The sequence below is a fragment of the Pempheris klunzingeri genome, chromosome 19, assembly GCF_042242105.1.
Source record: "Pempheris klunzingeri isolate RE-2024b chromosome 19, fPemKlu1.hap1, whole genome shotgun sequence".
Taxonomy (NCBI): Eukaryota; Metazoa; Chordata; class Actinopteri; order Acropomatiformes; family Pempheridae; genus Pempheris; species Pempheris klunzingeri.
In genome coordinates this window covers 20936062-20951855 of record NC_092030.1, presented here as the reverse complement: position 1 = coordinate 20951855, position 15794 = coordinate 20936062, and the positions used below count along the sequence as shown (strand labels likewise).

At 39.9% G+C, this 15794-nt stretch overlaps 1 protein-coding gene across 1 annotated transcript; it reads left to right on the top strand.

Annotated features, from left to right (window-relative positions):
* Positions 1-848: 848 nt before the first annotated feature.
* On the top strand, positions 849-5975 carry polm (polymerase (DNA directed), mu). The gene is made up of 11 exons (XM_070850405.1): positions 849-1071; positions 2354-2525; positions 3169-3273; positions 3355-3525; positions 3602-3673; positions 3875-3995; positions 4073-4205; positions 4379-4481; positions 5067-5324; positions 5414-5497; positions 5593-5975. The coding sequence occupies exons 1-11, from the start codon at positions 896-898 to the stop codon at positions 5677-5679; spliced, it is 1482 nt and encodes a 493-aa protein (XP_070706506.1). The 5' UTR covers positions 849-895; the 3' UTR covers positions 5680-5975.
* Positions 5976-15794: the final 9819 nt, after the last annotated feature.

The following is a 15794-nucleotide window of genomic DNA, read 5'->3' as shown; positions in this document are numbered from 1 at the left end:
TTATACGATAGAAAATTGTTATTACCAAGCCTTGAATGAAGATTAGTCAAGTCAAAGTTTAGAGATAAGTCAAAATATTAACTTGCTATGAAGAAATGATGGGATAATTAGCCAGCATTTTGAAAAACAAAATCAGACATTTAAACATCAAACTAAGATATGAGATTTGATAGTAAGTCAGAATTATTAAGTTTGAAAACTTCTGAGAATTCTGAGATAAATCAAATTGTTATGTTGAGTCATATATTTAAAATAGAAATTAAACTAAGACAAGAAAATGAAATAGTGAGAGAGAATTCTGAAATGTTGTGGTAAAAAAAAAAAATTGAATAGTAAATCAGAATTATGAGATACTGAATTTGAATTATGATATGAGGTGGAAAATGTAAAAAAAAAAATCAAAAGTATGAGATTGTAGGTCAAAAATACTACTATTTGTAATATTATAAGAATGCTAATTTACTAACTAATTATAACATACCATGCGCCAGATTAATTTTATTTTATTGTATGTTATTTTATTTTAAAATGGCAGTAATGGGCTTCCATACAGCAGAGCGTCGTGTCCTGTTTCCAGTCGGAAGTATTTTGGTAACGCGCAGGTGCAGCACAGCTGCTTCCGGTTGAACTCTTTTCAGGAGTTTTGCTGCTGAAAGTTTTTTCCTCTCACTAACCTCCTTCAGACAATGAAACCCGTTACGTTACACATCTTCACGTCGTGTTGTTTTACCAAGAATTAATATTTTAATGATAAATAGCGTTTTAAAAGTAAGCTAGCGCGAGCTGCTCAGGAGTGATGGAGTCATGACAGGAGCGAGGAGACACACAAACTAATGGGAGCTTGAGTTTCTTCTGCCGGACTCGGACTCTGCCGGACTCGGACTCTGCCGGACTCATGGTGCCACTGAAGAGGAGAAGAGTGGTCTCCTCCACTGGGGGGGACCGGACTGTCCCACCAAAGTTCCCCCAGGCGGTGTTGTTCCTGCTGGAGAGGAAGATGGGGGCCAGCCGGAGAGCCTTCCTCTCTCAGCTCGGGGCAGGGAAAGGGTTTCAGGTGGAGGAAGAGTTCAGGTGAGGTCAGGACTACAGGTAGATCAGGACTACAGGTAGATCAGGACTACAGGTAGATCAGGACTACAGGTAGATCAGGACTACAGGTAGATCAGATCAGAGGAGCTGGTGTTAAACTACCCAACAGCTGAGAGGATGTTGATCATCAGGAGGTTTTAGTGGCATCTATTTGTTTTATTTAATGGTTTTAATAATGTTGAGGTTTCTGTCACTGTGACACCTTTTCTCATCATTTCTCCATTTTTACAAAGAAAATAATAATAATCAGCTGCAGTCTGATACTAAATAGGTCAAAATGAGGATCAATAATCTGATAATAGAGTCAAACTTTTCTGCTCCACTACTTTTAGTTTTATACTTTAAGGACATTTTCCTCATTAGACTCAGACTTTTACTCCAACAGTATTTTTACATTAGTACTTCTTGTTGGCATCCAAAAACAGAGCAGAAGTATAATAAAGGGAAATACTCCAGTAAAGTAAAGAACCACTAAAGTACACGAGTTTATTTTCAGGAAATTATTAGTTTCTTTGCTTCTCATAAGAAAGAAACTGAAATGGTAAAATATAAAATAGTCAGGAAACTTCTTCCTCATGAGACTCTACTGGATTAGTTTATAGGATTTTAACTCTAACAGTGTTTCTACAGTAAAGTGTCTGAATACTTCCTTCTGCACAGCTTGTTAAATTATATTTTATGATGTTTTGTTGTAGATTAAACTCCAACAGTTTATACAAGTAGACAGAAAATGAAACCATTCAGGTCAGCGGCTCATTTTAGATTAATCTGATTATTTTCTCAATTTATCCGTTAATGTTTGGTCCAAATTATGTCTGAAAATGTCGTCTTCTAATAGTTTGTTTTGTTCGATCAGCAGTGTTCAGGTTATATCTGATGTTTCTGAATTAAATTCTGCTCCATGTGCCAGTTTAAGTTAAAGGTTGAGCTTTTTTTAACTACTTTACATCCAGTTGTTTAATCGACAGCAATGCATCATGGGATATAAACTCATCATACATTTGTGGCGTCGCTGCTCTGTGAGAACCAAGAATCTCTAAAAAGCCTCAAAACTCAGAAAAACAGCCCGTTTCCAGCTGTGTGACCACAAATTCTCCAGCTGATCCAAATGGTTTGAAACTGTTTATTTAGCTGCAGAAGAAGAAGAAGGACTTTCTCAGCTCATAAAGGAACTCTTCTTCTTCACTCAGTTTAACTCAAACACTCACCAACAGCAGGATGTGGATGAAGAGCTGTTACCTGTAAAGTTAATGTCTCCTCACAGCGAAAGGGTCACACACGTCATCTCTGAGAACAACTCCGGCGACGAGGTCACGGCGTGGCTCCGCTCTCAGGCGGGAGGACGAACACCTGCTCACCTTCTGGACATCAGCTGGTACACAGAGAGCATGCGTGCAGGACATCCTGTCCAAATACTGGACAGACATGAGCTACAGGTACTATTTTTACAGAGAGACACCTGGAAGATCCTTTTGGTTTAACCACAAACAGCCGTTATATCGCTCTCTGCACACACACCAGACTCCATTCACAAAAACAGGGATTTTAGCTCACAGAACACAGGAGCTGCTGGTTTAACTGTGGTTTTGTTGTTACTTTGGATCCAAACTAACTCCAAAGTCACACAATTAGACAGTTAAACAAACCAATTACGGCAGCTGTAGACCAACAACTTCTGTGAGGTAAAATTACTGCATTACAAAAGCCACTACATCACTCTTTAAAGACACCAAACTCCATAGACAAAAACAGCAATTTTACCTCACAGAACACAGGAGTTGCTTCAGATCCAAACCAATTCTTTATGACACCAAAGTCACACAACAGCACACAAACTAACTGATCGAGGTGAAGGTGAGGTAAAATGACTGTTTTTGTCAATGGAGTCTGGTGGCTTCAGGGAATTATACAATGGCTGCTTGCCGAGATGATCTACTGGACCAAATCCCAAAGTGTTTTTGTCCATAAGTCACTTTGAACCCAAAAAAACAAACTTATCTTTCACTGAATTCCAAAATGTCCCTTTTGACAAGCACAAGTTTTTAGCTTTCAGCTGCTGAATCACTGTTTTTCCTTCAGCAGCAGCAGATTAAGGAAGCAGAGGAGGAGGAGGTGGTGTTCTCCGTCCCCAGCTACGCCTGTCAGAGAAGGACCACTCTGGACAACCACAACACCGTCCTCACCGTACGTTCCCACGGCAGCTCTCACGCTGAAGAAAGAAAATAAATGAGAGCGGAGGGACTGAGGATGTGTTTTGTCCCTCAGGATGCTTTGTCCCTGCTGGCTGAAAACGCCGAGCTCAGCGACGAGGAGGGACGAGGCGTCGCCTTTCGCCGGGCCGCCGCCGTGCTGAAGGCTCTGCCCAGACCGGTGACGGACATGACGCAGCTCAGAGGGCTTCCCTGCCTCGGAGGACACTCGCTGCGAGTCATCAAAGTCAGTAGGAACGTCTCACTATTCATTCATCTGCTTTTCTAAACCAAGAATCCATTTTTATTCTCTCTTCCTGAAGGACGTTTTGGAGAACGGAGCATCGGGTGAAGTTGAATCTACAAAGCAGTCTGAGCGGTACAAAGCGCTGAAGGTGTGATGTTTTTAAATCATCTATTTCTGGAAGATCTAAAGACTCACAAGAGGATTTAATGAAAACAAAAGATGTTCCTCCTCTTACATAAACTTCTGTTCAGTTCTCTCAACATTAACACATTTCTAACAGTATTTATGTGACTGGACCAGAGCCTGTTCTGCCTTTGACCGTTTCCTTCTACCACAACATGTACTTCAGGTTTTAACAGGTGTTTTTGGAGTGGGAACAAAGACAGCAGACCGGTGGATCAGAGATGGGATCCACAGCCTTCAACAGTTACAGCGTTCAGGACAAACACTCAACCGAGCGCAGCAAGCTGGTGTGTGTGTGTGTGTTTCTGCATCCATCCATCCTGTGTTTACCTGGACCCTACCTGAATCGTTTGTTCTCCGTCAGGTCTGGAGCACCACCACGACCTCAGCCAGCCCGTCATGAAGGCAGAAGCCGACGCTATCGGTGAGATTGTGGAGAAAGCCGTTGTGTCCGTGTTACCGGGGGCTCAGACGTCTCTGATTGGAGGATTCAGGAGGTAAAAAGAGCAAACGTTCAGACTCTCAGAGCTCGTCCAGGGTTATTTAAGGTTAAAGGGGATTTTATTTTTCCCCAATACATAGGATACGATTATCCAGGAGAGTCCCATGTGTTATTGTTTAAAGAATAGTCTCTTTAGTTACTTTAATCATCATGTCTGATTCTCTACAGAGGAAAGCTGACAGGCCATGATGTCGACTTCCTGATAACACACCCAGAGGAGGGCAGAGAGGTGGGCCTGATGCCGAAAGTGGTCTCCTGGTTGGAAGCTCAGGTAAATTCCCCGTCTGATGTTTATGGTGTCGCTGTGCGGGACGTCACATTTCTCTCCTTTAGGTGGCTCTTTTTGAAGGGTAACTTTTAAACATGGGCCTTCTTTTTTGGACACACCAGACTCCATTCACAAAAACACAAATTTTACCCTGCAGAATAAAGGAGTTGCTGGTGTAGTTTGTTGTGACTTTGGTGTTTGAACGTGTCGCTTTGAATCCAAAGTAACACATTAATACACCAAAGTCACACAATAAGACAATTGAACTAACTGATGGAGGCAGCAGTAGATCAGCAACTCCTCTGTTCTGCAAGCTAAAATCCCTGTTTTAGTGAATGGAATCTGGTGTGTGTGCAGAGAGCGATATAACGGCTGTTTGTGGTTAAACCAAAAGGATCTTCCAGGTCTCTCTCTGTAGGGATCCTTTCCATGATGCTGTCACACACTTAGAATAACACTCTGAGCCTGTCTGTGGCTAAAACAAGCACCTTTAGTGGACGTTTTCCAGCGCGCTTGTCCAGAAGGATTCATTTCATTTGCAGCCTCCCTCTGCAAAAGTTAAAATCACAGTGTTCTTCCTCTCTCCAGGGTTTCCTGTTGTACCAGAAAACTACAAGAAACTCTTACCTGGAGTCTAAGGAGGGTCCCGCTCGGCCCTCGTCCAACATGGACCGCTTTGAGAGGTGTTTCTCCATCTTTAAACTGGCCAAGCACACGAGCAGTGGTGACGATGAAGAGGAAGCAAAACCTGCCGGACACAAGCGGTGGAGAGCCGTGAGAGTGGACCTGGTGGTCTCCCCGATCAGCCAGTTTGCTTTTGCTCTGCTGGGCTGGACCGGATCCAAGGTGACCTTTTCTTAAGATGACATGTTTTTTTATTTAAGTGGCTGATTCCAGAGCGAACGATGCCTTCACTGACTCCATGTTGTCTACAGTTGTTTGAGAGAGAGCTACGACGTTGGGCGGGACATGAGAAGGCCATGTCTCTAAGCAGCCACGCTCTGTATGATAACACACAGGTACGCACTAACTCACGTCTCCTAAACTCTTCCTCTGGTCTTTTCTCTTGTACAATGACCAGGATGTCATTTTGTTTTGTCTCCTCTTCCTACAGAGTCGGTATCTGAGAGCGACGTCGGAGGAGGAGATATTCGCCCACCTTGGTCTGGAGTACATTCCTCCATCAGAGAGAAACGCCTGAACGCGTCCCGTGTGAGGAAACACAAATATTTAAAAAAAATAAGGTTCAAACATCAGAACTCTGCATGCTTGTGATGCTATGAGACAGGATTTTACTACTCTGCATGCACGGCAGCTCTGGAAAACATGGGTTTGGCTTCTTAATAGATGAATCTCCCGTTCAAATGATTAGGAGGGCTGCATTAAATCACTGGGGGCTAAAGTTGTTTTTAAATGTGCAAACAGTCCAAAGCTGTGACCAGTTCGTTTACACAGTTTACACATTAACTTGCACACTCTGGTATTTTTAATCTTTGGTCCTATTTGTACATCTCCTGGTGTCTGAGTGACTGGTAGGTAGTAAAAGTGTTGGAACTGGTCCAGTAGATCACCTCAGCCAGCAGCCACCAAACGGGCTGCAATGGCTGCAACGTGATCCTTTGGGACAACTGCACCTGATCACAGTAGGTCCACTAAAAGAGCTTGTTTTAGCCACTGACAGGCTCAGAGTGTTATTCTAAGTGTGTGACAGCATCATGGAAAGGATCCCTACAGAGAGAGACCTGGAAGATCCTTTTGGTTTAACCACAAACAGCACACACACCAGACTACATTCACTAAAACAGGGATTTAAGAGAACAGAACACAGGAGCTGCTGGTCTAGTTACTGTGGTTTTGTTGTTTTAATATGTTTGGTTGGATCCAAACTAACACTTGAAAACACTGATATGACCCAAAAGATGTTTAGAGGATGAGGGGAGGTAAGAATTACAAAAACGTCAGGGAAAACAAATGTATGACTAGAAAACAAGTATTTATTCAAGAAGCAAACAAAGGAGGTTATACAACTTAAAGCTCAAAACCACTGATGAACCGAGGAAAACTTACCACAAGAATAAGTCGCTGCAGGATCCACAGTGACCTCACTAAGATCACACTGGTGTCGACTCAGTGAAGGAGGGCAGAGAGTAGACGGAGCGCTCCCCTGCTTCATATATAGACTCCTGCTCATCAACAGATCAGGGACACCTGTTGCACCTCTAGTGCAGAGGAGGAGCCTGCAGAGAGAGAACACACACACACACACACACACACACACACACACACACACACACACACACACACACACACACACACACACACACACACACACGTGGGGCACGTAACAACACCACAATAGACAATTAAACAAACCTCTGCGTTCTGTGAGGTAAAATTACTGTTTTTCTCAATGGAGTCTGGAATGGAGGCTTGAAGAGAGCTATTAAAATGTTTGTGGTTAAACAAAAGGGATCTTACAGGTCCGTCTCTTGTCATCTTACCTCTGAGAAGACGGGAGTTGGTGCCAATTAAGTCACAAAAAAGTCCAATGTTGTGCTAAAATGCAGTCAGAATAACTGAGGTGATCTACTGGACCAGTTCCAACACTTTTACTACCTACCAGTCATTCAGACACTTTAATATGTAAAACTACCAGAGTTCAAACTGAGTTATTTCACTTGTAGTCAAGCTGTGCAGTTTACTGTGTAACACTGTGAAATATCAGGTCCACCTGGCTGAACCTGATAAATCCTCCTCATGAAGGTTAAAACATTCAGTTCTCTGATTAAAACACCACAGCTAAGAAGTATTTTACACATTTTTCAGTTTATATTTATCATTACTTGACTTTTAAAGTACTGTTTTTTCTCTTACTTTGTATATTTTGACTGTTATGCACCACAACTGCACATTTAACCTTCGTGAAGGCAGGATTTATCACCGGACAGCTACTTTTAGCTAAGTTTAGCCTAGCTAGCACTGAATAAACTCAGTTTAGGTTTCCTTAACCAGAAATAAAAGCTGCTGCTGTCTCCACAACACGAGTGCCTCTAAGAGGATGTTTAGTTAATCTGCTGAACTGTCCTCTCTGGTCTGCTGCTCATATTTCACAATAAAAGATGCTGATGATGATCTATATTTCTCTTATTGTGAAAAATCCTACAAAAAAAATGCCCGCAACTGTCAGCCTCATGGTGGCGCCAGAGGAAGAGTGATAAGGGTTCATCCTCTGGGCAACATGAATGTCATTAATGGCTTTTTTTTTTTTTTTTTAAAACATCTTTTAAGTGATAATCTGTGGGATTAACAGTCACTCTGAAGATGTACGAAGTTAAAAACTGTCTTCACAAACAAACGCCAACTCGTAAAACACAAAAAGGACAAAAAAAAGATGTTAGAATCTCATCTAAAAACATAAATAAAGTAAAATCAGTCAATAAAAACAAGATAAAATGATTTTAAAAACAACAGAAAAGACCAGATATGATACAGTTATAATGAAGTGGAGTATTTTTACACTGTTGTTGCTGCTTTTACTTTAAAAATCTTAATCTCAAGAGATCCTGTGTGTGTGTGTGTGTGTGTGTGTGTGTGTGTGTGTGTGTGTGTGTGTTTCCTTCACCTCTTCCTAACAGCCTCATTAACCTCTAAACACCACTTTAACATCAAAGGCGCTCACACCTCCGTCTCCCCTCACGTCCGCTCTCTCTGGCACGAGCACACGCTTCTTCATGGGCGGCCATTTTTCTCCTCAGGAGATAAAATGAAAATAAAACTTCTTCTTCTTCTTCAAATTGTTAAGAAAGGAGAGCTGGTAGAAAAAGGGAGTCACACCTCCACACACGCAGCACAGAGAGAGGAGTCAGAAAATGAAGGAGGGGACTTTTCATGTTTCTGTTCCTGGATCACCGTTGACACGTCGCTGTTTTTGACACCGAATGTGTGAACCAAAAGTTTTCCGAAGGAGCCCGGAGACACGAGAGAGGCTTCGTCCTGCAGGCAGGAGACTCCGAGTCTGAGAGGAGGGACGAGAGGGGACGCAGTCTGTGGAAATGTAAATTCATTTCACTGTGCATGACGGGTTTTACTGAGCTGCCTTCAAGGCCTGGAAAGTGCCTGAAACTGCTTCAGATGTGTTTACGCTGAATTTATGCACCTTAGATCTGTGAGAAGTGCTTGAATTTGACTTTGATAAAGGTGTAGAAGCCCTGAAGAGACTATAAAACAATATATTAAAGATTACTAAGCACTGTTTTAAATCCATTATGTCACTATAAAGTGTTTCCTTCTTCTTCTGCATTATTATCAAAATTCAAGCACTTCTCAAGACTTTTCAAGGTGAATTTGGCTGCACAGGGTTCATACAGCTGCTGGAAACGCACCTTGAAAATCACTGACAGGCTCAGAGTGTTATTCTAAGTGTGTGACAGCATTATGTAAAGGATCCCTACAGAGAGAGACCTGGAAGATCCTTTTGGTTTAACCACAAACAGTCGTTATATCGCTCTCTGCACACACACCAGACTCCATTCACAAAAACACTAATTTAGCCCTGCGGCATAAAGGAGTTGCTGGTCAAGTTGCTGTGATTTTGGTGTTTTAACTTGTCAGTTTGGATCCAAAGTAATACTTTAAAACACCAAAGTCACACAATAAGACAACTAAACTAGCTGATCAAGGCAGCAGTAGACCAGCAACTCCTCTGCTCTGCAAGGTAAAATTACTGTTTTTGTCAATGGAGTCTGGTGGCTTTGAATCGAGTGACATAACGGCTAAATCCTTCTGTGCAACCAGACTGGAGAACGTCCACTAAAAGAGCTTGTTTGATCCACTGACAGGCTCAGAGTGTTATTCTAAGTGTGTGACAGCATTATAGAAAGGATCCCTACAGAGAGAGACCTGGAAGATCCTTTTGGTTTAACCACAAACAGCACACACACCAGACTACATTCACTAAAACAGGGATTTTAGAGAACAGAGTTGCTGCTAAGACTGTATGTAAAATAAGTGAAGCCAAAAAACATCTTGATCTTTGACAATTGGAGGAAACTTTCAGTATAGAAATGTTGCCCCTGGAGAAACTAGTGGTGTCTGCTGTTCGTTTATCAGAAGGGATCAATAGAAAAACACCTGCATTCAAAATCTTAACACAAGTATCATCAGTAAAACACACTTAAAGTACTTATTCTGCACTACTGATATTCTCACTTAATTCAGAAACATTTAAAGACCTCCTCTGTCCTTGCAAACAAAAGCAAAACTATTTGTTTCCTTTATTTCTAAAATGTATATTTTATTTCTAAGATTCAAGATGTTTTATCACAGCAGAGGCTGAGAAGCTCCTTAACAGAAAAGATATAAGATAAAAGTCAAAATACAATCAAATCTATATATGTGAGATATAGAAGGCTTATAAATATAAAAACAGAATAAAAAGCACTAAAGGATTTAAAAGCAATATATAATAATCAATAAAAAGGTGCATCTACAGTCACTAATCAGGTGTTTGTTTGTGCTTATTGATTGGGTGAACTGACCCTTTAAATTGCAGACTCTCAGTGTTTATTTGCAGCGTTTTGCTCGAAGGTTTCTGAATAATAATAATAATGCTCTCAGTTTGTCGTCTGTTTTTATTTTATTTAGTGTGTAAATACGCCGCATTTACCGCAGAGAATAGATCCTCACCGGGCCAATAAAACAGATAGCGATCCTGACTCTGTGTGTGTGTGTGTGTGTGTGTGTGTGTGTGTAAATGGTCCTTATCCATGATGGGGGGGTCGTTCGTCCTCCCCGGCCCCAGTCCCAGGCCGCTGCTGTCTGTGGGGTAACAGCCTCCTGCTGGGCTCGTCTTTGATTGGCTCCATTCAGACTCTTTCATCTCTAATGGGCCTGTTTGCTGCTCTGTTATGGACACAAACACACCTTCACCCCCCCACCACCCCCTCCCACACACACACACACACACACACACACACACACACCTTCACCACCCCCACCCCACCCCAGACCAGAGGGAGGCACATGTCCCAACATGGTGGCGCTCAGATCTCTGCATGTATCAGCTAATATCTCTTCTGTCCTTTATCAGCATTTCATTTTGCAGATAAAATCAAACACACTGATCCAAATTCATCCACTGAAGATATTTTATATTTCTGTTGTTGTCAATTAAGACCCAAAGCAGCTGTAGTTATTTATCAAATGTGGCTCAAACAGGAGGAAAAGGTGCATTTGTGTTCGGGACTATTTTCAGCGGCGGATTAATCCACATTTGGTGCTGTAGAATTAACTTGGAGCCAAATAGGTTGTTTTCTGTGTTTTCTCCAAGTGAAGTTGCCCAATCTACTAAATTTTACAGATCAATAAGCTGCATGTTTGTTTGTTTTTTAAATCTAAAGCAGAGAAGAAGAATAAAGTGTGTAATCACAGACCCGAAGAGGAAAAACAAGCAGAAAGTGCTTCATTCAACATGAACATAAAATATATGGAAGATAAAAAAAAAAAACACGAAAAAATGAGATCAAATTAAACTGAATAATTATACACCCACATGATAATAAAATAAATAAATAAATAGAATAAAATAGAAAAAATAAGAGAAATAAATAAATATTAAAGTAAATAAAAACCTCTTTTCTCAGAAAATAAAAATTTAAAAAACCAGGATATCACCAGCAGAAAAAATAGATTTTTGTCAGAATTATGTCATATTTAAACTTTATTCTCAACTTTATACATTAACTTTATATTTATATTTACTTATATATTTATTTTGACTTTATATTTTGACTTAATTCTTAATTCTAAAGTTTGATGCCACTCCACTTAATTCAAAATAAAAATATAATTTAAATAAATTGTGGCCCTTATAGTCTCATCCTGGCTCAGTTTGGCACATGGGAGCTAAAAGTCGGGCTAAATCGTGTCTGTTTCTGCCGCTGAATGGATTCCTCCATGCAGATGAAGGCGGTGATGACGCCCAATAATCATTGATCTCCTCCGCCGGCAGTCTCCAGCAGTTGCCCGCCCCGTCTGTAACACAGTCAGTTAAGGCCTCTTCCCCTGTCCCATTGATCCCTATCAGCCTCATCAAAGGCTCCCAGGGCTTTGATGGGGCCAGCGGGACTGGTCCCGGTGGACGAGCAGGCGCTGCGACTCCCCTCATCAAACGGGGGACGGAAGGGATTCAGGGAAATTTAAATGTCTCCCAAAAATGTAGGAGCTGGAGGCAGAGCTGTGACTCACCTGAGGGTTTTTTTTACGGCGGGTTAACAGCGAAAAACTACAATAAAATATAAAGAAATATAAAATAATTCCTCACCTATATGGTTGAAGTTTCGGGTAGTTTTGAATCTTTAATTCCTTCTGAGACACTTTTATGTGAGTGAAAGTACTAAATCACACTGTGGAAATATTCACATCAAAGAACATTTAAAGCACCAAAAGTAAAATAATAAAAATAAAAAATAAAACGCATCATATTATTAGATTATAATTATTGAAGCATTAATGTGTTCATCACTTTAACGTTGCAGCTGTTAAAGGTGGAGCTCATTTTATATGTTTTATATATGACTTTTCATGCTGCTTCATGAGCTTATAAAGTTCCCCCTGGGGATCAATGAAGCCTTATTGATATGATAATATATATATTTATTTATTGGTATATTAAGTCTTGTTAATCAGAATCAGCAAAGTAAAGCAGTTTGATAAATGTGGTGGAGAAAGTGGCAGAAAACTGAAATACTCAAGTAGAATACCTCGTATTTTTACTCAAGTGCTGAAGTTCCAACCATTTTTAGCCCAAAACCAACGTCACATATTTAACGTAAAATTAACGTACGTAACATAACTTAACCTCATATCTATCGTACTTTTTTTAGCCCGAATAATAAAGTTTTCCTAAACCTAACCAAGTAGATTTGGTGCTTAAACCTGAAAACACTGTGACAAATTCTCAACGTTAACTTACGTCACATATTCAACGTAAATTAACGTAAATAAAATAACTTCACTTGATATTTATCGTACGTTTCTTTTAGTCCAAGCTACAATCTTTTCCTAAACCTAACAAAGTAGTTTAGTTTTGGTGCTTAAACCTGAAAACACTGTGACAAATTCTCAACGTTAACTTACGTCACGTATTTAACGTAAATTATCATACGTAACATAACTTCACCTCATATTTATCGTACTTTTTTTTTTTTGCTCATAACGTTTTCCTAAACCTAACCAAGTACTTTTGGTGCTTAAACTTTAAAACACTGCAACCGATTCCTTAACGATAAACTAACGTCACGTTTGTGAGGTAACGTTAAAGTTATTTGCTCGCTCGTCACACGTATTACATTCACACGTAAAAATAAAAGAATCGTCTGATTTCCGTTGTTTTCTACGTAGTTTTACGATAAAGGCGTCGTCTTGTTTTGACCTTGTTCTCATTTATAAATCTGCTCTTTATATCAACTCCTAATAGTCACATCACAATATCTAAGGTTGAAAGGTTGTTACCAATAAGATTAATCTTTGATTAGTTATTATATATGCTGCTTATATTTAAATGCAACTTTATACTTCTACTCCACCAAATATTATAGTTTTTACTTAATCACATCGATCTAATAGCTTTAGTTGCTTTATAAATTTAGTTTAAGTTTATAAAATATGACGCATTGTTATTAATCAAACCCAAGAACATATTCAAGTGCATCTGAAACTATCAATTACTGAGTAATAAATTGGTTTATTTGCAGAAAATTGTCATTTTCCAGCTTCTGAAATGTGAGGATTTTCAGTTTTAGTCCATTTGAGCTCATTATACTTGTGTACTTTTACATAAGCAGTATTTCTACCGTGTATTGTTGGTACTTTTACTGCTTCCTCCAGCAGCTCCAGCTGTCAGAGGACGACAGTCAGTGTTTCCCTCTGAGATGTGCTGGAAGTGGACGGCAGAGAAACAACAGGCAGCTGATTGGTACAGTTAAAAGTTCAAAGGGCCGCTGATCATTTGTTGTCTCTGCGTCACCTCCGCCGATGCCCCCCTGTCTGTCTGTCTGTCTGCCTGTCTGCCTGTCTGCCTGCCTGCCCCCCTGTCTGTCTGTCCACCTCGTCATCCGGGTCTGTGGAGCTCTTTGATGTGACAGACGAGAGGTCAGGAGGCCGACAGGTCACATCACTGATCTCTGCTATGAACCACGTCAAATAATAACTGTAACAATAATAATATATAATAATATAATTAAAAATATACATTGATAGCAAAAGAAAATATTATTTGAAAATATCATTAAAATAATTACATTATAAAAATATTAACTTTAATAATGGTGGTGATGTGAAAGCTTGTTTGTCCCACTTTACCTGAACGCCTCATGAGACTAAGGTCAGAGTTCATGATGTGTTTGAGGGTCCAAAGTTTCTGAAGTATATCTCAGGATCCATGAAGAGCTGTTAGCAGCACTCTTCTCCTACTACTCCTCTTCCTCTTCCTCCTCTTCCTCTCATTATCTTATCAACGGACCCGATTAATCCTCTAAATCCGCAAAGAGTTTGGTCTCTGCATCATTTGCACACAAAACAGCACCTCATCGTCCTCCTCCTCTTCCTCCTTCTCTTCCTCCTGCTCGGAGACAGCAGATCAGGTCGGAGGAGGAGGAGGAGGAAGAGGAGGAGGAGGAGGAGGAGCAGCAGCCAGCTCTCAGGTGGGATCATCGTCCTCAGGTCGTTATCGGTCACTTTAACTTGATCCCCAAATCTCAGTTTTTGCATTGAGTAGTTGAAAATGATCAAAGTTCTTAATGATCTGAGTACTTTTACTGAAGTACTTTTACTAAAGTACTTTTACTAAAGTACTTGAGTACATCTTTGAAGTACTTCACCTGAGTACTCCCATTTGATGCTACTTCACACTTTGAGTCCAGCTTCATTTTGCTTAATTCAACCAAACTCCATTCATTTTTCTGTCGTTTTTACTGTTCTTACATGCTGTTGAACTCAAAGCAGTTTAATTGTCAATTGTCATTGTCTAATCATTTTTTACAGCCTTAAACTGTTTTATAAGAATATTTGGAGTGTTTTAAGGCCTCTTGTGTCATTTTTCTTGTATTTTTTGGTTCCTAGAAGCTTTAAACTTAACAAAATAAGGTTTTTCTGCTGTATTTTGGTGGATAAACACTGAAACAATCATTTATCCCCTTAAACTGTTCTATAATAATATATTTAGTGATTTTCACAAAAGATTTGTACATTTTTATGGCCTCTTTTGTCATTTTTCTTGTATTTTTGAGTCTCTGGCAGCTTTAAACTTTATTGAATTTACAAAATGAGAAGTCACTATAGTCACTTTACATCTAAACAGTATTTATGCTTTAATTCTAATATTTTCTGCTGTATTTGTGTCTATAAATAGTTAAACAATAGTTCTTGCAACTCTGAACTGTTTTAAAAAGATATTTTCAGTGATTTTCACTAAAGATTTGTGCTTTTTTCTTGCATCTTGTGTCATTTTTCCAGTATTTTTGGGCTCCTGGCAGCTTGAAAAAGGAGAATCAAACACAGATAAATGAATCAAAGTGACTCCAGAGGGTTAAATACATTTAGCTTATTAAACCTGTCAACGTTAAGATGCTAAAAGTTCTTCCAGTGATACTTTCAGTACGTTAAATGTGTGTTTATTGTGTCTTAATTCCCTCTGCAACTCCCACAAAAGTCTGTTTCTTGTTAATCCCACATCATATCATGTGATTATTGATCTAAACATCCCCGTAGGATCATTTGACTTAAATCCTGATCAATTAAAAGGAAGATAAGACGAGCCGAGAGCCCGTCGCCGTCTTTAATCTGGGGATCATCCCGGGATCAGCCGTCAGCAACACATTAAACCAATCACTGCTCATTATGCTGCTTGTTTACCTGCTCAGGTGGAGCCGCAGTAACTGAGCATCAAACTCTGATTAATGGCTGCACTTATTGTGAAAGGTCATTTTCTCATCTACTCATCTGCAGGAAAACTGCCTTTGCATGCATGAAACCACCATTTGGTCTTTAAAATATCAGAAAAAATGTTAAAAAAAGGCTTGTTAGAATTTCCCAGAATGCTTTTCTCCTCCAGATCTACAGGCCAAAACCCAAATATATTGAATTTACAGCCAGAGAGAACGGAGAAAAGCTGCAAATGATTTTTAGAAGTTTTAAACTTTGAAGTATTCAGGATATTTTATGAGGATTAATCGACCCTCTGGAGACGTTTTACCATCTTTTCTATACGTTAATGTTTGTGTTTGTTTCACCCTTTTCTCTCCACATGCAGCTCTCAGC